This window comes from Python bivittatus, unplaced genomic scaffold (assembly GCF_059951505.1).
Source record: "Python bivittatus isolate LINGU-HERP-01145 unplaced genomic scaffold, Pbiv_v1 ctg000220_np1212, whole genome shotgun sequence".
NCBI lineage: Eukaryota > Metazoa > Chordata > Lepidosauria > Squamata > Pythonidae > Python > Python bivittatus.
Window position 1 is genome coordinate 34,295,135 of NW_028277048.1, and position 23,087 is coordinate 34,318,221.

The 23,087-nt window shown below is 40.9% G+C and overlaps 1 protein-coding gene across 2 annotated transcripts in view; it reads left to right on the plus strand.

The window, feature by feature from the left end:
* MAP2K6 (mitogen-activated protein kinase kinase 6) overlaps positions 1-23,087 on the plus strand; it is a 120,062-nt gene that overhangs the window by 43,671 nt on the left and 53,304 nt on the right. For both annotated transcript variants that reach the window (XM_088138331.1, XM_088138330.1), the window contains exon 2: positions 18,868-18,934. In XM_088138331.1, the coding sequence (XP_087994457.1) occupies positions 18,868-18,934 (67 nt within the window). The remainder of the gene's footprint in view (positions 1-18,867; positions 18,935-23,087) is intronic.

The following is a 23,087-nucleotide window of genomic DNA, read 5'->3' on the forward strand; positions in this document are numbered from 1 at the left end:
AAAAGACACTGGAGGCTATACTACAACATATGTTGGGGTGAGATTAGTTGAATGTCAGGAAGTAGCAATTGTGACTTGCAGTCAGTGCTCAGGTGAAGGGGATGGGGTAGGGGAAACATCCATTGACCTATTTCTTGACATACACATTCTTTGGCATTAGAACAGTGTTTGTCATTAAACTTTCAGCAAATCAGAACTTTGACTGAAATGGTAGCAGAGGATAGAAAACGTTCTTTCTGTCAGAGCTGATGAATGGACAGTCAGGTGGAAAGAAGACCAAATTCATTATTGAAAGCATTGCTGGTTGCAAATGAATTATAGTAGTTAACTATTTATATCAGGAATGGGCAAAGTTAACCTTTCAGTACACTCAAATCCTACAAGTCTTAGCAGTATGGGCAGTTGTGAAGAATGATAGAAATTTCAGTCCAACATTTCCTCCACCTCTGCTTCACATAGTAAAAGGGGATAAAGGGATGTTAGAATCAGGGAGTAATTCCAGTTGAATTCCATAGATTTCTAATTGCTCTCGCCAGGTGATCCTGTTGGTAGCCCTTACAATGCAACCTGTGTCAAATCCTTGGTCTGTATATTAGAAAAAAGAAAGCCGTCTTGACCAACTGGGGCTTCTAGCTGTATATGGTCTATGCTGGCTAGGTGCCATGTTCCACACTTAGAGGAAGCTGTCCCCATCCCCACCCCACCCCCACATGTACGCACACCTGGAGATGTCAGGGATTTAATCTGAAACTCAAACCGTATGCTCTTTGCTGGGCTATGGCTTTTCTTCTGTTTAAACCACCATCTCTCTCCAAGAGACTGAGGCTTACACCTCTTGGTATATACTCCTGCAAACAAGGGAGAGATACGTCCCTGCATCCCTACTAACTGGAGAAGTCTATGAAGATAGGTTCACTCCCAAAGAACCTGTTTGTGAGTTTCATGTTAGCTTATTGGTAATTGTTTAGCAAGGCAGATAAGGAGGTGATTTCATACATAACTCTTCTGTTTCCACTATGGTATTTTTAAGCATACCATAGTGGAAACAGAAGAGTTATGTATGAAATCACCTCCTTATTATCACCTCCTCCTCCAAATCACAGTGGGTCTTATTGTCAGTGGTCATTTTATCACAGCACCCAATAAGAACTCATGAGATTTCTAGAAAGCAGATGGTTTTGGATTGCAAATCAGATTGTTATTATTGAAGTGGTGGGTGGAGATTTGTGATTGCTATTAAAATTACAGTATTATTATTTTTTTAATTGTATCTTACTGTGTTTAGATTTTATTGTTATGATCTACTTTTGTATAGATTGCCAGAAGAGGAATGCATGCTTGAAAAGATAGGGTAGCTCAGTTCTTTACATTTAGAGGATAATTTAATTAGAGCATTTGGCTTCATTTTCCCATATAATATTCTCCTTTACCATATCACCCTTTGCTCTTTTGCATACTTAATGCATATGGTCTTTGCATGTGTGCTAGTATTTTTAGATGCAAGTAACAGTGCCATTTCCAGAGTGTGAAACTATTGTTAGATCCAGACTGAAAAAATTTAGAAGATCAAAAGATAGAAGCAGAAAGATACAGAAAAATCTAATTCTTTGCTGCCATCTGGTGGTTGTCAGGATTTTATTTCAGTTCTTATTAACAAATGCCTGTTGTTTAGTTTTGCTTGCCTTCCAAGCACCTCCCCCCCAATCTATTATTACTTTGTAGAATAATGTTTTGAATATATAGTACTGTACAGCAAAAGCTTTGTAGGTAGTTTTTTGATTCAATAAAGTAGATTCTCTTGTCTTGAGGGACAGAAATAAGTTTTATTAGACTGCTTCTTGACATTATATCTGCTCTCTGTTTTTCAAATCAGGTATCTTTCAGAAGAGATTTTGCAGCAACTTCCTAATAGGATTTTTGCTTAAAACCAGGGAAAGCTATGTACGATCTTGACCTTGTTTCATTAGGGCAAGGAACTTGACATGACTGGAGGAATGATCACCTGTAATTTGCTTACAACATGTACTTTAGCTTTAGTGTTTGCTAAACAGAAGATTGTAAAGATTGGCTTGACTGTCTGGACTGAAGTGAAAGAGAAACTTGAAATCAGGTTGCTGACTTTTCCTCTGCTCTCTAACAAGCACGGGACATTATTTCAGTATTTCTTTTAAAAAATCCAGAATACATCTTCCAGAAACTGGTGTGGTACTGTCCTTTTGGGCTGTAGTTACATACTCCGCAGAACTGCATGTTTGAATGTCCCCGTGTTCTTCTGATTTGAACTAGTCTCCCTGATAACCTAATTTTTCATGAAGATATTTTGTTTGTTGGTATCTGTTTTTTATATCATGGTGCATTCAAACAGAAGAGCCCCCAGTTGGTCAAGAGAGACATTCTTGAGACTCAACAATTGACTGTTCAAAGGCAGCCCTTTATAACCTAACTGTAAGAATTATACTAATCGTTCTTGGAAGCAGCATCCTACTGCCCAGGAGACAGTGGTAACAAAGAAGAGTGTGGATGACTCGTGTAACTAGAACAACGTAGTGTCCTCCAGAACAACAGTAGCAGTGCTACATTCTGGAAGTTGCTAGGAGCTGTAATGCAACCCAGTGTGGGTTGTAGAGTTCAGAAGGAGGAGATTTGTATTGAAAACAGAGAACCGTTTCTAACAGCTTACTATGTAAACATCTGGGATGAGAGAAAGTGATTGTAGAAATTGCAAGCAGCAGCACCCCTTAGTAACACAGTGAAACAGCACTGTCATTTCGACATTGCAAAGACCTCCCTTTTGCCTTTTTTACTTAGGCAAATTTAGGTCATGCAGACCAAGGCCACTACCCAATCTTGGTTAACACTCCACAGGTCCCCCCCCAACATGGTTTTTGTGAACTTTGTGGGATGAGAAAGGTTATTATTTGTTTTACCAGCTTTCTTCATGGTTTGAAATGCTATAATACACCTGAGAACAGCTTAATGTTCCTTTGCCTGCCCTGGCAGTAAGCATTAGCAAAGACACAGTTAACTTGGCCTTATATTTCTAACAGCTTATGGCAGTTGGTTGATTTTTATAACCTCTTGGAATGTATGTAGAGTCAAATGAAGGAACTAGATGCTTTTACAATAAATCCAAGGGTCACCTTTGCATTTTAGCTTTGTCTTAATTGTAAAACATCATGCTAGCTTAGCTTTTTTCTAAATTGTTCCATGAACCCTTCTTTTTGTCAGCCTGTGCATCTGTACCCTCTTTAACTCCGTTTCCTCTCTGTTCTTCTGTTTGGAAGTCTGCAGATGCAGTCAGTGGTGTAGCTAGGCCAAAGATCAGGGGCACGTCTCATAAACATCCAATAAGAAATAGCCAATGAGAGCAGTGGGAAATGGGCCCAGATCTGCACCTGAGCTGGCAGAAGCAGATGACGTTGGTTGCCGAAGTCTCTTTTCTTTGCAGTTTCTAAAATTACTTGTAGTCAAAAGACAGCTTGCTCTACTGTACTTTTATTTTGAAAATGTACACTTTTTCCTTTAACAAACTGGTATGTGTTCTCAAAGAAGTTGCAGATTTGCAGCACGTTGCAACAGAAGAAAATTCCGTATTATTCCTGTGGGCATAATGGTGCTATGATTTAAGCTGTAATTTGAACAGTGCATGTTCAGGATTTTTTTTTTTTAAAAAAATCTCTGTCCCCACCCCTTTATCTGGAATGTAGAAGCAGTTGTAAAGCAGGGACAGGTGATATAGTGGTACTGGCAGGGATGGAGATTATAATGTTATGTCCTTCAAAAATGAAAATAAGATACAGAATATCAGGAATGCTTCAGTATGTCCACTAGTATATCCAATGATGTAGCTGCCCAACTGAATGTGGTTACCAGCTTGTCAGTGGGGATTGTCCCTGGCAAATACAGACTGAGTGGATGGGAACCATCTTCAAATTGCCCCAGTGCCTCCAGGCCTTTGAGGCCACGCTCCTGAATAGCTGAGTCGGTATGTGCATAGAGCATTGTGTACATGGACAAAATGGAAAGGAGGAGAAGAAACTAGACTGAGAAAATATTTTCTTGCTTTCTCAAAGCATTAAAATGAGGGGCCATGTAAGGAAGCTGATTTGCTGGAAACTGAGAACCAACCAAAAAAAAAAAATTTTTGCGCAAAGCATAATCAATCTGTGGGATTCATTCCACAAGAAATGGCGATGGCCCGTAACTTGGATGGCTTTAAAAGGGAATTATACAAATCAAGGGCTATTAGTCTGGAAGACTCTGTGTTATGTTCAGGTTGGTGGCAGTATACCAATCACAGGGGAACAATAGTGAGAAGACTCTGCTCTTGCAAACACCTGAGGACATCTGTCTGAGCAGGGTGGGATACAAAATGCTGGATAAGATGGGCCTTGGCCTGATCTGACAGGTCTCTTCTTATGATTTAAGTCTCCTGTCAGGCTTAGCTATCTTGCCTTTGCTTCTCCTCTCCTGCAAATTGAATGTATATCATGCAAGACTGAGAGCTAAATGGGTAGCAGCATTTGAACCATGCCAGTCCCAAATGAGGGCCTTTAGCTTAGGGCCAACTGGATCCCAGCATCTTTAGAGAGCCCAGTGTGCCTCCCCAGGCTCTGTCACAGCTACAGGCTTTTCCCTTTTCAGTCTTCAGGCTCCCTGATCTTCCTGACTGTTTATCATACATACAGAAAGCTATCTGCTGCAAAACAGAATGCCATCATCCAGCATCATCTGTCTGTAGCACCAAGTGGACCCCTACACTTTCTTATGAAATAAAAATAAGGGATTGTTGCAGCCAAGTGCCTATCTGCCTAAAAAAAAGGACAAAGAAATGCCCTGAGTAGAATGGTTCCAGCAGGATGATATTCTGATAAATTGGAACTTTGTAATTGGTTATTCCCCATGGCAGCCATTTTTGTGAGAGCATTCATAACATCTCAAAAAAGAGACTTGCCATCACCTTCTTCCTAGGGCTGAGAGAGAATGGCTGGCCCAAGGTCACCCAGCTGGCTTTGTGTAAGACAGAAATACAACTCACAGTCTCCTGGTTTCTAGCCTGATGCCTTAACCACTACACAGAGGTAGGTTGTTTGAAAGGGCCTCATTGTTAAAGTTCATGGCTTAATAAAGGAGTTTAACTTGGAGAAGCAACTCATTACACGAAAATAATATAATTCAGTGACATGAGAAGATTGTATTACACAAAGACTTGCACATGTCATTCAGATGATGATATGCCAGAAGTACTATAAATAAAGTTCACTGGGCTGGTATTTGCTCTATTCCGGAAGAATTGAAACTGCATTTGGGTCCTTAAAGAACTGAGAGGGGAAATATATTTGTGAGGCCCAGAAGTCCAGTCATTCTGTGCCAGATTCCTCTGAGAGAGCAATGGCTGTTTTGTTTCTCAGTTTATTTTATGTGAGTGGGGATATGAAGATTTGGCTAGAAAGCACCTTTCTTCAGTGGCTCTTGTTTAGTCTAAGGGTGGTAAATGGTTGAAATGAGAACTGAAGGAATGCAATAGGTCTTGTAGATTTGGCTAATGTGGATATAAGGAGGATATAAGAGACTCGCTGGATCAAACGATTGAGTGTAGCATTCTGTTACAGACATTGGCTAGGCATCTTTTTCTGGAAAGCAGGTTATTTAGACAATCCTTTCTTATCACTCTCCTCCTCAGGAGAGGTATTGTAAGCCCTTCAAGGTAGACCAGACTAGGAAACCAAGCATGTAGGCCATGACTTTGTAAAGTTATAGTAAGAGAATCTTGCAAGTCTGAATGAGCCCCCCTCCCTTTATCTTCATGTGAACTAGGGAGGGGCTTGCCTGAGATGTTTATGTACATTTCGGGCCTGGCCCAGACTCAGGTTTCTTTTATCTGACCATTGCCTTGGCAACAGCTCTTCTTCTTGTCACTCAAGGCCATTCCCTCTATCCTCTACAGGTGTTTAAAATATGCTACCTCCCAATATGGAGGCTACATTTAGGTAGCATTCTCTAAGCTACCGTTCACCAAATGTGTTTGGACTGCAACTCTTGGAATTGTTTTGAAAGACCCCTGATGTAAAAGTACACCAAAATTAAGAGGATATGTATGTATGTATGTATGTACGTATGTATGTATTTATGTTTTAAGGGCACCCAACCCAACAGTGACGCTGGGCAGCATACAGATTCAAAACGCAAACATTAAAAATTGAAAAAAAATTATGATCATAAAGAGAAGGAACAAACATGCATCATAAACACCCCCAGGTGGGCACGTGCTCCAACTTATCCCAGGGCCTGGAGAAAAAGCCAGATCTTCAAGACCCATTCAAAGGGCAGCAGAATCAGGGCTGTTTGAGCCTCCAAAGGGATGCTATTCCAGAGGGCAGACACTGCAGTAGAGAAGGTCCCATCAGATGGCATTCCTTGAGAGATGGGATGCAAAGCAAAGCCCACTTTGCTGGATATTATGAAACAAACATAAACAATGGGAAAAAAGTATAGGTCCTCTGTTAGCCAGGACCTATGCCATGAAAGGCTTTGTAGGTGACAACTAGCACCTTCAATTGCACCTGCAAGTTCAGTTGCACCTGATAACCAGCGTGTATAAATGTACACATCTATACTTTTCCGTTGTGACAGCATATGCTCATTGGGAGAAAAGTAACCCAAAATTTCTCTAACTTTCAAAGGCCCTTCAAAATTTAAAGCTCCAAGTATCATAGGCTAAAGTATAGGGCAGGACACACCCTCTATTCTCAGGCTGAGAGATAGGCAGCCTTGATATGTATGTATCTATGTATGTATGTATATTTCAAATTTAGATACCGCCCATCTCACAAAAAGTGACACTATTGGTGAAGTAACCATTATCTCACTGTGATATCACACTCTGAGGAAGTTTGGTCTCATGACATCATTATTCAACTGTAGGGAAATACTGTCTACTCCGGAATCTGATGGATTCTTGAATGGTAGGAGATTTTCTACAAGCCAGACCTTATTTATATGCTTTATGACCAGTGGAGAGGCACTGTGAAATTCAAGTTTCTTGCTGATTTTCTGGGCAACTCTAGGTAATGAAGCTGGTAAGCGATGGCTAGAACACAAATAGAGTAAGACTCGCCTTATTGCTAACCGTCATGCATATTCTTTTTTCCAATGCCTTTGATTGTTTGGCTTGTTTGATGAGCACGAGAAAGAGAGAGAGACTGCCTACTTCCCTCATTTGCATGTTAAAACAGTAAAGCCGTCATATAGAAACTATAGGATTTATTCCTTGACACCATCTTGGTTTATTTGCACTAGCTGAGATAGGCATGGGATGGGTTGGATGGTTCAAAGGAACACACCCCTTGCATGATAAAGTGGCGCCTTTGGTCTTAAAGAGACAACAGTCCCTCCAATGGTGAAGAAGGCCACCTTTGATTCATAGGACTGTGGATCAATCATGAATACATGTTTTTGGACAAGGAGCTTCAGAGATTTTTTTAAAGTATTTTCTATTTTCTTAAAGAACACAAACAGAAATCCTCCCCCCCCCCCTCCAGGAAAGTGGAACATACATACAAACAATTCAACCAAAACCATATTTTAAAGAAACCTAAATAATATAAAGTGTTAACATAGATGCAATCTAAGGAACAAATAAATGAAATGGAAATAAAAACATTATTTTTTTGAATAATGTTAAAAGCAATACATTATGATACATTTTATGTTTTTGTACAATTCTATACAAAATTATTAGTTACATCTTAATACAAAATACTTTAACTCAATTTTTAAACAAGTAAACTTTAGAGCACATGGAATCATATTGTTGGGTCTTTCTTTTCTGCTAGTATAAAGCCAGTTCAAAGGTTGTGAGTTGACAGATTTCATTAAGCCAAGCTGTAGAGTCTAGTACACAAACATCCTTCCAGGACTCCTTACTCCCCTGTTTCACATCCAGGCGTATTTCCAGTGCTGCTCACAAATAGACAAATCACATGTTTTTGAGATATAATTTAACAAAATACTAACCTCTTTAAAGCTTAACTTCCTTCGAAGATCCTGATTCACCATGGTGCTAATGTCCATTTGTAAAGGAACTACGACTGGACATAGTCAAATCACGTGTTCTTAGTGTCTTCAGGTCCGTTGCATATCCAAAATAGGAAGAATGATAATTCTTTTTACACATCTGTTGGGGAGTCCAGTAAGCCCAAAAATGGTTTTCTGGTTGTTGAGTTAACCTAGTTTTCAAATGAAAGGTGTTCTTTAACATCTGGCAATACTGATTATATAACATACATTATTTTAACTCTCCATTCTGGATTTCTTGTATATTATCCAAATTTATTTTTATAATTTTAAAAATTTGTTGACAGCATTTAATTTTTGGTTTAGCCTCTATGAAACCCCTTCCAATGCTTTCAAAGCTATTGGAGTTTCAGAGGCTGCTAAAACATCTGGACCAAAGTCCATAATAAATGCTTTAACTATTTAGCCATTTTAGGTAAATAATATTCTTTCTTAAACTTTCAAAAGTCTTGAAGATATAATTAATAATTGAGTAAGGATGATTATCTCATTTTGACCCTTATTTCCTTTCCAAAATTTTTTTTCTATATCATCCATTTCTCATGAGAATTCAAATCAAATTTTGCTACCTCACCCAATAATGTCCAGATAGATCTAACTGCCTTAATCCCTAGAAATATCACCTTATAACAGTTGCAACCATATATTTGCCACGATTTCAAAGGCATCATATAAGAATGAATTGGACACACAATGGTACATGCATAATTTTTATTCCAGTGCATTACTGAAGTGAACAAATAGGCCTAATGATATAGGTTAACATCTGGAATCATCATATGACAGCTATAGTTTTCAAAGAGAGATACTTGGTAACCGATCATTCCACAAGAAATTTACCATTAATCTGCCAATTTAACATTTCTCTGTTTAATAATGTTAAACAAATTGACAGGTTAATGGTAAATTTCTTGTGGAACAGTCAATTACCAGGTATCTCTCTTGGTGGAATTAACATACTATTTTGAAAAGGGATATCAATCTTGAAGCCATCTTAATTTTCATTGCATTTATTCCTCCCCTATGTTCATAGATATTTATCCATTTTTTTTAATCTTAACAAATACAGCCTGAGATATTTGTTTCTATTAAACAAGATATTTTCCTAAGAATAATAATCCTGACATTTATTTAAATATTAAATAAGTCAGAATAGTAAGCAGATCCTACTTTTTTTTCCACACACTTCCATAAACACCTTATCATCATTTGGCAGGATGCTAGTTTTATTCCAGTGTATTCTGAGTATTTGCCATATTGCTATACCCTTCCTGCACATTTGGATACATATCTTTGATACAGGTAGTCTTCAAATTACAACCACTCATTCAGCAACCATTCAAAATTATGACAGTGCTGAATGAGGGGGACTTAATGACTATTCCATGAAGTTGTGGCCATCGCAACCTCTCTGCAGTCATGTGATCGCCATTTACAACCTTCCCTGCCTGCTTCCAACAAGCAAAGTCAGTCAGGGAAGGTCGCAAGTTGCTCCCACCACCTTTTCTCCCAGGGAGCCCCATTGCAGCCCCCGTGGCACCTGCGTACTCCCTGTACTCCTTACCTGGGACCCCCACCTCTTCCTGCTTAATGACCCATGTGTTCCTGGGGATATGACAGCAGCTGGACTGCCAGGATTGCCATCAGTAAGCGATGTGGTCAGATGACGTGCTTTACAATTGGACTGCTTAGCAACGGCAATCCCGGTCCCAATTGCCATTGTAACCCACGGATTATCTTTAATCATTATAAAAGTCCAAGATGTTAGCATATAACAATATGTACTTCAGGTTGTCTAATTAAACAAGTCCAAGGTTCCAACATGAAGTTAAAAATTAGGGGAGATAAGGAAATCCTTGTTTAATGGCCACTTGTTCAGTGACTGTTCAAACTTGCAATAGTGCTGAACGAGTGGTAGTTACAACTGGTCCTTGAAGTTCCAGCTCGTGCAGCACCCCCGTAGTCACATGATTGCGATCTGGGCACTCAGCATCCTGCCCAGATTTCCAACTGTCGCAGCGTCCCGTAGTCACATGATCACGATTTGTGACCTTCACTGCTGGCTTCCCACAAAGTCAATGGGGAAGCCAGCAGGAGTTGGAAGTTGCAATCACCTGAAGTCCTCACTTAGTGACCTGTGTGGTGCTTGCTTAACAACAGTAACCAAGGACTGTGGAACTGCCATCGCTAAGCAGTGTAGTTGTGTGATGTTGTGCTTTACGACCACATTGCTTAGCAACAGACATTCCAGTCCCAGTTACCCAAGGACTACCTGTATAACATTGCATCTTAATTGCAGGGGAATTAATCAGTTCAGTAACTACTGGAGCATAAAACTACCCTTACATAAACCTGATTGTGCTGGGTGAATTATTGAAGGTAGTACCTTCTGCAATCTTTTTGCCATAGTTTCTGTCAAAATCTTGACATCTGCATTTTATAAAAGTATTGGTGATAACTTTAATAGTTTGTAGAACTTTCCCTATGTTTAAATGACTATAATACAAACCTCAAAAAATTATGAAGGTAGGATCCCTTCTTTATCAAATCAGAAGGTGCATTATATAACTAATAAAGTCTCAAGAGAATAATACTGGGTGATTTTGCCTCTGGACGTGGCAGTTACAGGGTGCGGTACTGCAAGTGCTATTTTCTCTCACTGCTCCATCTGTATAAAATCACAAGGGGTGGTCATTGGGAATTTTGTGCTTAAGTGTCATTAATGCATTGATGACACTCAGCTCTGTGTCTTGGTAACATTTGAAGCAGCAGAGGCTACATGTTCTGAACTAGGGTTTGGATGCCGTGATTTAGTAGAAGAAGGTAATAAACAGTTTGAATCCTTACAAAATTAAGGCTTTTTGTCAATTGGGAATATTGAGAATTGTGATGTATGTATGTTCCCAATGTGTACACAGTTTCGGGGTATTCCTAGACTTAGTGTTATTGAAGCTCAACTTACTTCTGTGACTAGGAGTGACTGTTAACTAGCTTCATTTGGAAATTACTAACCATGTTTTGCACATGTCAGGAATAGTGTTATCCACGCACTCATGCTTAGATATTGTAATGTGCTTTATTTGAGGCCATTTTACTTGGTCTAGAAGCTCATGAAAAATGTAGCAGTTGATTACCTTGATGTGTATAGGTAATGCCTCTATTGAAATAAATGATCTGAGTGCCCGTTAAGCCACTGAGCCAGGTTCAGGGTTTTGCTTGTGATGTAAACCAGGGTAGTAGGCTACTTTGTCTTCTTTCACTGTTGCTGAGATTGGAGATCCTGTTCGTTGTACTGAGGACTGCAGAATTCCAGTGGTGGCTCTTTCTCTTGTAATTCATGAGGCACTCACTGTTACATCTTTTAGGCCTCTATGAAGACATATCTCTTCATCCAGACTTTTTGTTCATGGGTGTTTGAAGATGAGTGGATTTTGTGGGGGTTGAAGCTGGCTAAGTGCAAGAAAGCATCTTTGTTAAACCCTGCAGGTACTCTCAGCATCCAGGGCTGAGAAATGAATGGGGAAATGTCTGCTTCCACTTAAATGCACAAGAAGGAGATGCAGTTTACACCCTTGAGCTGATGTATAAATATGGTTAGATTCCCAGGTTCTGCAGTGTCTGATCGTCATTATAGGAGTTTCTTTCACATCTGTCTGAAAAAGAAAGAAAGAAACTTATCTATGGGAGGCTGAACCGTGGCCTTGAATCTTCTGCAGCTAAGTTCATGAGTGTGTGTTTTGCTCCTTGGAAGAGATTTATTGCCAAGCTCAGGGTGAAGCCCTGATAGGTTTGTTTTGTTTTCATTTTTCTTTCCTTCCTGTGCATGTTTTTAACAGTTTATTATTTTTATGGTTTATTTTATGTATTCTAAACCACTTTGAGATACTGTAATCTTGGAAGCAATGTAGTATATTTAATAGTAAGAAAAAAACAGCCCTGACAATCATTGTTGACATTCTAAGGATGCTCCCCAAAGCTTTTGGAAGAGAGTGGCCTAGTTGCATATGTTGCACTTGTCAAATAGCTCCTATTATTTTCCCCTTAAAAACCTCAGCCAGTAAAACCCGATTAAAAATCTTCTAAGATGGTTAGCCAATTAATCTAGTACAGCCAAGTTAATACCTATCTTGGTTATTTTGGAATTCTTAAGTAACAGTCCTGGAAAATTATATGAAATGAATTTAATTTGGAAAATAACTCCTGTCTTCAGGGCCTCCTGCAATTTACAAACTTCCCCACTTGCTTTCAACTTCTTCTGTTTATGAAATACCCATGGGTGTATTGTTATGCCACTTTTTAGATGCACATAGCCTTTATATCTGCACATAAATAAATAAACAAACCCTCCCCAGCTTCCTGGCTGTTTAGATCAGAGTCTGAAAGCCCACCTCATGATCTAGAAGGCCTTGAACAAAGGCCTTGAACTAAAACAAGTTGTTTCTGGCATAATCCCACCGGTCTTTCTAATATTCAGCAACCAGTAAAATTGGGAGGAACGTTGTGGCCATTCTTTCTCTTTTGCACTGTCAACTCCAAACTGAATAGTTAGGTTGAGCAGCAAAACTCACTTTGGCCCTAATATTTATTTTAGCATTTTTTCTCCAAATCCCTTTTTAAAACAACAGGCATCTCCATCATTTGACTTGGGGTTTGCTAAATGCTATACCGTCTGTGTGTGTGGCTGTGAACTCAAAATTCCTGGTACATAGTTGCAACAAAGAGAGATTTGGGTAGTTAAGTCAGGGTGCAAAGTTCAGCCAGCCTTTGTTAGGTTTTTGCAGAACCCCAACAAAAACACTGTTTGTACGCCTAAGGCATGGGTAGGTCCCATGCAGATGCTTTGGACTGTAACTGTTCTTGAGTCCTGACTAGCATGACCAGTAGGAAAGAGCTGTGAGAACCCTAGCCCAGCATATTTGGTGGGCTCTGGATTGTCCTTCCCTGAGTGGAAATCCCTCTGCTTGTATGGATTTCAGCCCTTGGAATTCCCCAATCAGCATGCTGAAAATTCTAGGAATTGGAAGTCCGCACATCTGAAAGATGTCCTTACTGAGAAAGGCTCATCCAAGGCATAACCCCCCCCCCCAAAAAAAGAGAAAAAAGAACACTGAGATTTTGCTGAATCTTTTGCTCTACTTAGTCCATGGCGTGGTTCATAATTAATGTCCATGCAGGAAGCCTCACATACATTATCACACATACAAGTTTGGTATTTCAGAGGGAATGAACTCTATATCTCTGAGAAAAAGTAATGCATGAAGAATCCCTCTATGCACCTCATATCATAGATTTTCTACCTTCCGTACATGCCTAGACCTTGACTAGGCCTCCAGTTAGTGCCATTTTGCAGAGTTGTGTGTGATTGCCTTCTGAGGAACAGCGAGGCCAGGAGTCATGGCATTACAATCACAGAATTCATGCTTAGAGAAGAGAAGGAGGGGCTGGGAGTGGTTGGTTGGCCTCTTGTAATGATCAGGGCCCCCAGCCAGGCTATAACAGCTGTCAGTGGAGTTGAGATGGTTGGGCTTCCTTGGAGGCATGTATGTAAGGTATCAAGGCAGGTTGCCAGAGAAGAGAGGGTTCTTGGAGACTGCAGAGGATCAGCATGGCAAATCCAAACACGCATGTCCTGTGATCATGCAATTACCTTGGATACCTTCTAAGAGAAATAGAACGCAATGTGCCCCTCCCCAGCTTTTCATAGTGTTGCCTGTTTTCCCTTTTAAAGCACATAAAGGCAATTTTCTCAGTACTGAGTGACCTAAAAAGAACACCCAAAGCAGAAGGGTGGAGTGGGGAAGTATTATATATGGTCATGTGTACTTGTGCACGTCCTTCTTGTCAGAATAGCCTATACCAAATTAGGTCCTTAATGAGCCCTTAACTGAAAACTCCCCAGAAAAAAATCCCATAATCTGCCTCTAGTTATTGATTTTTAGTCTTGTCAGTCCACAGGTCAAATGGGTTGCTGGTTTCTTCTTTTGTTACTTAATTCAACTGCTGTGTGATGGTATTAATTGCCCCTAAACCTCAGAATAATGAGACTCCTGGGCTGGTTACTATCTAGAAGTTAATCTCTGTTTTTAGAAGAGAGACTAACTTCTCTCTAGAAGTTACAATCTAGTCGTTCCTCTCCATTTAGCATTCCCTCATCCCTGTCCCCAACAACACTTTTATGGATACACTAATTAATTAATATACTTCTAATTCCTTTAATAGGAGTAGTTGTCTGGACATATTATAATGCTAGTTGAAACATTTTTAAAATTTCCAAAAAAAAAAAAGAAAAATTGGTGAAACAATAACAACAACATGCAATTTTATTTTTTATTTTAATTGTTTCATTTTCTGTAACTCTTTTCTGACATTTAGTGGACGTCTGGATTTTTGCAGTTCAAATCTAGCAACCTTATAGACAGGTACATAACAGACAGCATTTGAGCTAAGCCATTTAGAGCTTCAAACTCAGGACCAAAATATTGAATTGGACCTGGAAATGACCTGATAGCTAATTTCATGCTCCTTAGTCTGGATTATACTCCATGCATTTAATGGATTGTGCTGGAGAAAGCTTTGTGCAATTTACACATTCATTAGTCTTGGTGATACCGCAAGATTCTGTGCTGTTTTACTGCCCAAGATTAATACAGGAAGCCCTTAAAAACTGAATAGTGAAAGATACTGATACTTTAGTGACAAGAGATGCACAGTAGCATTTTTTTGAGGTGTTGGCCCCAATCCAGAATAGGGCATAATTTATGGTTTGCTTCAGGCATTGCACCATCACAGATTGATTCTAGTGATCACTACGTATGTATATTTTTTCTCTTCAAAGTTTATCATCTTTCATTATATTTAGCCATCATGTTCTGAGACTTACTGGTTGTCTAAAACTTGAAAAATTAATACTTAACAAAAGTTGATCAGAGGCTTCATTCTACCTGCCATCCTCCTTAACCTCACTTCATTGTCAGGCACAGGTTTCCATTGTTACCTGGTTGGGTAGCTGGTTTCTCGCCCTTTCCCTCTGCCTCTCCTTCCCCCTCTTTTGCCTGTTCTCTTCATTGGTTGGAGTTAATGGTCCCTGGCAACTTATAATTCTCAGCTACTTGGGCAAAGTAAGGTATATGTTAATAGAGTGGCGCATCTTCATTTTTTCCTAATCCAGACATATTGTAATGTTGGTAGCTACAGACTAAATCTGAGAGAGGCATTTTAAATAAGGAGAATTAATTAGTTAATGTTGCAATAGAGGCTTAGGGAGGTACAATCCATTTTGTACCCATTGGGAGGAAAAAAAGTCTTGAAAATTATACTGTAAGATGGCTTAGGGGGAAAAAAGGTTAACATTTTCCCAGTTGTTCAAAAGGAAATAATTTGCACATGGTCCAAGAATACACATGATAGGATCATACGTGTAACCTCCTCTAGGGCTACCAAAGCTGGACTGCATAAATCTGGATGATCACTAGATGGTACTAAAGCATTAAGAGTTTTTTCTATCTCTGCTGCCATCCGAGTGTCTTCCAGATTTTGGCAGATCAGCTCTGGTCGCCCTAATCTATTTTCATTTTACTGCACATTTTTATATCTGATCAAGGACTGGGGGGGAAAATGAAAATATCAATATAGTTTTTCTTTATTTTCTGTGGCATAGATGGAGTGTGTAGAGGATGAGAATATTGCCAGTTTTGGAAGCAAATGGAAAGTGTTTCTGAAGCACTCTATATACATGATCTCAACCGTTCTTCCAGTGTCTCTGTTAAGTTGGGCATTGCAGCGGCCTGAAATGTTATGCATTAGAGGCTATAATAGTTCTAATTTTCCATTTCATGTAGATTGGGCTGTTCTATTCTCTTGCAACATGTCATTCATACAAAATCAAAATGTTTCTATTTTTGCATTTCTTTTTCAAGAGAATGACATTTATTTGGCTCTTTCATCAGCCTTCCAGAAAAAGAGGGGGCAATCTCTGATCCAGAAGAGAATCAATTACCCTAAAACAAAATATTGGGAATCAACTTTGAAAGGGCTTATCAGAATTATTACTATTTGCACTTGAAGATACTAAATCTCTCTCCATGAATATCTGACAGGACTAAGCTGGGCAAGCTATTTAATCTGCAGTTCTGTGTCTAGAATATGAGTGTGTGGGGTACCCAGATACGACAGAATCTTTTACCAACTCTTGTAGGACGAGGCCACCCTGCTACTCTTTCCTCTTAGCAACTGAGTCCCTTTGCATACATTGTCTGGCACATATGTATGTACACAATCACACAAAAAGTTTGTGCGCATTTGGTAGGCATGCACATGGGTGAAGTGGGTGGTGTCCTTCCAGTTGAACACTTGTGTTCTAAATAGTAGAAATGTGATATAATGTACACTGGTGCCTTACACTGTATATCACAAGTCAGACACACAAAACTGCCCTGCTGATTCCAGACACAATTCAAGGGATTCGCCACTTTTATGCCCTGTATGTCTCAGGTCCTAGATATCTATGGGAGCATCTACTCCTAATGGCTTCTACCGTTCTAATAAGATTGAGCTGAGTAGACTTATTCCAAGGACCTTCTCTAAGGGACTATCATCTATAGGACCCAAGGAGCTGAGTCTTCTCTGTTGCAGTCCCGCTACTTTGGAGACGCTTGCTACCAAAGATCAGACTAGCCCCCGTTTTGTTCTTTTCAGGAGGGCGGTTAAAACTTGGAGTCCTAGGAGAGGATGTGGTATAAGTTAGAACCCCCACCCTTGGCTGTGCTTGGATGTTTTGTTCTTGGTGTTCTTAGTCTTTTTCTTTCCTTAGTGACTTTTGTTATTATTTGTACTGTAGTCCATTGTTGTATTATACCATTTTTGCATTTTAACCCTTTTACTGTGGGAAGGAATGTAAGCTGCTACAGAATAATATGGAGATATCCTTGACAAAGGTATACAGGAGCTATTAAGGGAAAAGTAAAAGATAACTCTGTCCTGGGGAAGGGGAAGGCTTAAGAAAAAAACTGTGAAGAATCCCTCTTGGTCCTGCCACTGCCTGTTGGGTGCTCTGTCTTTAATATTATTCTTACTAGCACAGAAGGAACCTTGTTGCCATATATATATATATATATATATATATATATATATATACATACATACATACATACATACACACACATACATACATACATATATATATATATATATATATATATATATATATATATATATAAAAAATGATGAAGGCACAGGTATCCAGACGGTGACTGCAAGTTTTCCAGTGTTAACCCAAATAAATTGTCCTTCCGCCTACCTCCAGAATCACACCAGGATGCCAAAAGAGATTTTTGTACTTTGCTTGCTGAACTTGCCTTTTTACCTTTTTGGCTTCTGTGCTGTGTTCAAATTTAAAATAATCGGAACTCACTTAGTAGCTTCTTTTTATACTTTTTAGGTAAAATGGATTCATGGAAGAGTTAAGCATGGCTACTGCGCACACCTTCTGTGCAGACCAACCAATCTTGTCTAATAAAACGTTCATATTTTTTTCTGCTTGGAATAAGTCCTTTATACAATTTTTAAATAAAATGCATAATTTGGTTCTGTTGTGACATCATATATGTTGAAATACATTAGGGTCAAGAAGAGCCAGGATGAGGGATTCCAAGCTATTAAAAGGCTCTCCACAAAAGCTCTTTTCTTCGAAGACCTGCTTAAGCATCCGTTTTGGTTTTCAGGTTTTCCACATGCACACTGCCAGGGTTTCATTTTCTCCATATCATTTTAAGGCTTGGATTTCTATTAAGTCTTTTTAAGGAAAGGTGGGTTATTTCAGGAAGCCAGTTCATTCTGCCATCCTGAGCGCAGTATTGAGAATATGCAGATATATTTCTAAATACATTAGGACTTATTGAGGTGGAAAGTAAGTTTCAGTAAAGGAACTTTATAGGCTGAACCTTGTACTCTAAGTATTCCTCAAGATATGTACAGTGGTACCTCGGGATATGAACACCTCTACTTACGAACTTTTCGGGTTGCGACCAGCCCCGGCCGCAAAAATTTACCTCAATGTGCGAACTCCGCCTCAGGGTACGGCCATTTTTCCGCCCTGACACGTGGTCCGCGGCCATTTTTCCGCCCCTGACACGTCGTCCGCGGCCATTTTCCCGCCGTGCAGCGCCCGGCCGTTCTCCCGCTGCGTGGCGTGGCACCTGGCCGTTCTCCCGCCGCGCCGTGCCTGGCCGTTCTCCCGCCGCGCCCGGCCGTTCTCCCGCCGCGCCGCGCCCGGCTGTTTTCCCGCCCCTGCCATGTCATCCGCGGACGCCAGAACGGATTAACGGTAATTACATTGAACCTTATGGGAAAATTTGCTTCGGGGTGCAACCAAATTCAGAGGGCGGAACGGATTAACCGGATTTACATTGAACCCTATGGGGAAATTTGCGTCGGGTTACGACCAACTCGGGATATGCCCAGAGTCACGGAATGGATTAAGTTCGTATCCCGAGGTACCACTGTATTGTCGAAGGCTTTCACGGCCGGAATACGATGGCTGGTGTGGGTCTTCTGGGCTGTGTGGCCATGTTCTGGAGGTTTTGTTTCCTCCTGTCTGTGCTCCTGCCCTCTGAAGATGCCGGTCACAGATGCTGGCGAAACGTTAGGAAACGAAACCTCCAGAACACGGCCACACAGCCCGGAAGACCCACACCAGCTATTCCTCAAGAAATACTTAGATTGATGTCTGTGGCAGACATTATAAGAGGAGGCTAAGCCCTTAAACTTAATTAATCCATTTTTTAAATTTCTCAGGCAAGAAGAAAAACCCAGGGTTGAAAATTCCTAAAGAAGCATTTGAACAACCACAGACAAGCTCAACGTATGTATGTCTTAATCTTGTTTTGATGGGGTGGGGCACTGGGGGAGGGCTGGAGTAGTTCAAACAGTTATATATACCTTTTTCTTTCTTTAACACCAGCCCCCTCTTAACTCCATGAGTTTCAGCTGATCTTAACAGACCCGAAGGAAGACCGCTAGGGTGGCTTATCAGCTCTCCTTTGATACAAGTACTGTGTTTGATTAAAAGTGAGAGCAAAAAGGGGGTAAGAGAGCAACTAAGGGGGTATGTGCTAATTCAGTGGGCTTTTTTTTTGCACAGTATTAGTAATCAGCCAGGTAGTGCTCCCTGCAGAAGCAGGATGGTCGCATTGAGATGTTGCAAATATTTGTTAGGACAGGCTCATAAGAGTTAACGGCTTATTATAGGTTGCTGGAGGTTTGTGGAGGTGGTGGAGGTGTCATGACTGGCTGGAAGTTTTTCAGGTTTGTTCAGAGTTTCAGAAGTCAGTGGATTAAGAATTGTCTGGAGCGGCCATGTGGATGATCCAGTAGGTGAAGTTGCTTGTCTCCTGTGCTTGGTCAAGGGCCAGTTGGGGCTGTATAGTCAAGTGTTGCCATCTTCCAGCCCCTATGCTCTGCCCTAGTGCCTGGCCACCAGAGCCCCAGTTGCCCTAGCTTCTGGCTGTTGCTGCTGAATGCACAGTTGGCTTGAGATAACGTGGCGAAGGGGCTTGCGTAACTCAGTGAAGCCATGAGCTATACCGTGCAGGGCCACCCAAGACGGACAGGTCATGACAGAGAGTTCTGACAAAATGTGGTCCACTGGAGAAGGAAATGGCAACCCACTCCAGTATCCTTGCCAAGAAAACCCCATGGACAATGTTAAAAGGCTAAAAGATATGACGCCGGAAGATGAGCCCCTCAGGTCGGAAGGTGTCCAATATGCTACTGGGGAAGAGCGGAGGGCAATTCCAAATAGCTCCAGAAAGAGTGAAGCGGCTGGGCCAAAGCCGAAAGGACGTTCAGCTGCGGATGTATCTGGAAGCTAAAAGAAGGTCCGATGCTGTAAAGAACAATATTGTATAGGTACCTGGAATGTAAGATCTATGAACCAAGGCAAGCTGGATGTGGTCAAACATGAGATGACAAGATTGAACATCGACATCTTGGGAATCAGCGAACTGAAATGGACGGGAATGGGTGAATTTAATTCGGGTGACCATTATATCTACTACTGTGGGCAAGAAACCCTTAGAAGAAATGGAGTTGCACTCATAGTCAATAAGAGAGTGGGAAAGGCAGTAATGGGGTACACCTCAAAAATGACAGAATGATCTCAGTGCGTATCCAAGGCAAACCATTCAATATCACAGTCATCCAAGTCTATGCCCCAACCACTGATGCTGAAGAAGCTGAAGTTGACCGCTTCTATGAAGACCTACAACACCACCTAGAACTAGCACCAAAAAAAGATGTCCTTTTCATCATAGGGGATTGGAATGCTAAAGTAGGAAGTCAAGGAGTAATCGGAATAACAGGCAAGTTGGGCCTTGGAGTACAAAATGAAGCAGGGCAAAGGCTAATAGAGTTCTGTCAAGAGAACAAGCTAGTCATAGCAAACACTCTTTTCCAACAACACAAGAGACGACTCTACACATGGACGTCACCAGATGGTCAATACCGAAACCAGATTGATTATATACTTTGCAGCCAAAGATGGAGAAGCTCTATAAAGACAGCAAAAACAAGACCAGGAGCTGACTGTGGCTCAGATCATGAGCTTCTTACTGCAAAATTTAGGCTTAAATTGAAGAATATAGCGAAAACCACTAGATCATTCAGGTATGACTTAGATCATATTCCTTGTGAGTACACAGTGAAGGTGATGAATAGATTTAGAGGATTAGATTTGGTAGACAGAGTGCCTGAAGAACTATGGACGGAGGTCCGTAACGTTGTACAGGAGGCAGCAACTAAAACCATCCCAAAGAAAAAGAAATGCAAGAAAGCAAAATGGCTGTCTGATGAGGCTTTACAAATAGCTGTGGAAAGAAGGAATGCGAAAAGCAAGGGTGAAAGGGAAAGATATAAGCAACCGAATGCAGATTTCCAGAGAATAGCAAGGAGAGATAAGAAGGCCTTCTTAAATGAACAATGCAAAGAAATCGAGGAAAACAATAGAATGGGGAAGACTAGAGATCTCTTCAAGAAAATTGGAGATATCAAAGGAACGTTTAGTGCAAAGATGGGCATGATAAAGGACAAAAAAGGCAGGGACCTAACAGAAGCAGAAGAGATTAAGAAGAGGTGGCAAGAATACACAGAAGAACTATACAAGAAAGATCTTAATGTCCCTGATGTCCACGCTGGTGTGATCACTGACCTTGAGCCAGACATCCTAGAGAGTGAAGTCAAGTGGGCCTTAGGAAGCATTGCTAACAACAAAGCTAGTGGAGATGACAGTATTCCAGCTGAGTTATTTAAAATACTAAAAGATGATGGTGTTAAAGTGCTGCACTCAATATGCCAGCAAGTCTGGAAAACGCAACAGTGGCCACGGGATTGGAAAAGGTCAGTTTATGTTCCAATTCCAAAGAAGGGCAATGCCAAAGAATGCTCAAACTATCGCACAGTTGCACTCATTTCACATGCTAGCAAGGTTATGCTCAAAATCCTACAAGCTAGGCTTCAGCAATACATGAACCGAGAACTACCGGATGTACAAGCTGGGTTTCGAAGAGGCAGAGGAACTAGAGATCAAATCGCCAACATTCGCTGGATCATGGAGAAAGCACGAGAGTTCCAGAAAAATATCTACTTCTGCTTCATTGACTATGCAAAAGCCTTTGATTGTGTGGATCACAACAAACTGTGGCAAATTCTTAAAGAGATAGGAGTACCAGACCACCTTACCTGTCTCCTGGGAAATCTGTATGCAGGCCAAGAAGCAACAGTTAGAACCGGTCATGGAACAACCAATTGGTTCAAAATAGGGAAAGGTGTACGACAAGGCTGTATACTGTCACCCTGCTTATTTAACCTATATGCAGAGTACATCATGAGAAATGCCAGGCTGGAAGAATCACAAGCCGGAACTAAGATTGCAGGGAGAATCATCAACAACCTCAGATATGCGGACGATACCACCCTAATGGCAGAAAGTGAAGAAGAACTAAAGAGCCTCTTGATGAGGGTGAAAGAGGAGAGTGCAAAAGCTGGCTTGAAACTCAACATTAAAAAAACTAAGATCATGGCATCTGGACCCATCAATTCCTGGCAAATAGAAGGGGTAGAAATGGAAGCAGTAACAGACTTCATTTATTTGGGCTCCAAGATCACTGCAGACGGAGACTGCAGCCATGAAATTAAAAGACGCTTGCTCCTTGGGAGGAAAGCTATGGCAAGCCTAGATAGCATATTAAAAAGCAGAGACGTCACCTTGCCGACAAAGATCCGCATAGTCAAAGCTATGGTTTTTCCAGTAGTAATGTATGGCTGTGAGAGCTGGACCATAAAAAAGGCTGAGCGCCGAAGAATTGATGCCTTTGAACTGTGGTGCTGGAGAAGACTCTTGAGAGTCCCCTGGACTGCTAGGAGGTCAAACCAGTCAATCTTAAAGGAAATCAACCCTGATTGCTCATTGGAAGGATCAATAATGAAGCTCAAGCTCAGATACTTTGGTCACCTAATGCGAAGAGAGATCTCTTTGGAGAAGACCCTGATGCTGGGAAAGATGGAAGGCAAAAGGAGAAGAGGACAGCAGAGGATGAGATGGTTAGATAGCATCACTGAAGCAATGAGCATGAAACTGAGCAAACTCAGGGAGGCAGTGAAGGACAGGAAGGCCTGGCGCAATATGGTTCATGGGGTCACGAAGAGTCGGACACGACTTAACGACTAAACAACAACTGTTTAATTGTTGATGAGAGGGCCAGCACTGCACGTATTACTGAAACTTGGCTGGGCATTGAGGGGGGGGTGCCCCTCTTGGAAATGTGCCCACCAATGTTTTGTTTGGTGTGCAGCTCTGGGGTAGAGGCAATGGTGTGGTGATTGTCATTTGAGGGACTTCACTGGCTTCTGGGGGTACTGTTCTGCAGAAACTGGATGTGAGATCCTGTTCATGAAGTTGGGCTCGCAGGATCAGATGGGGACTGCTGCTAGTGTACCAACCTTCCTGTTGCAAAGGGGCT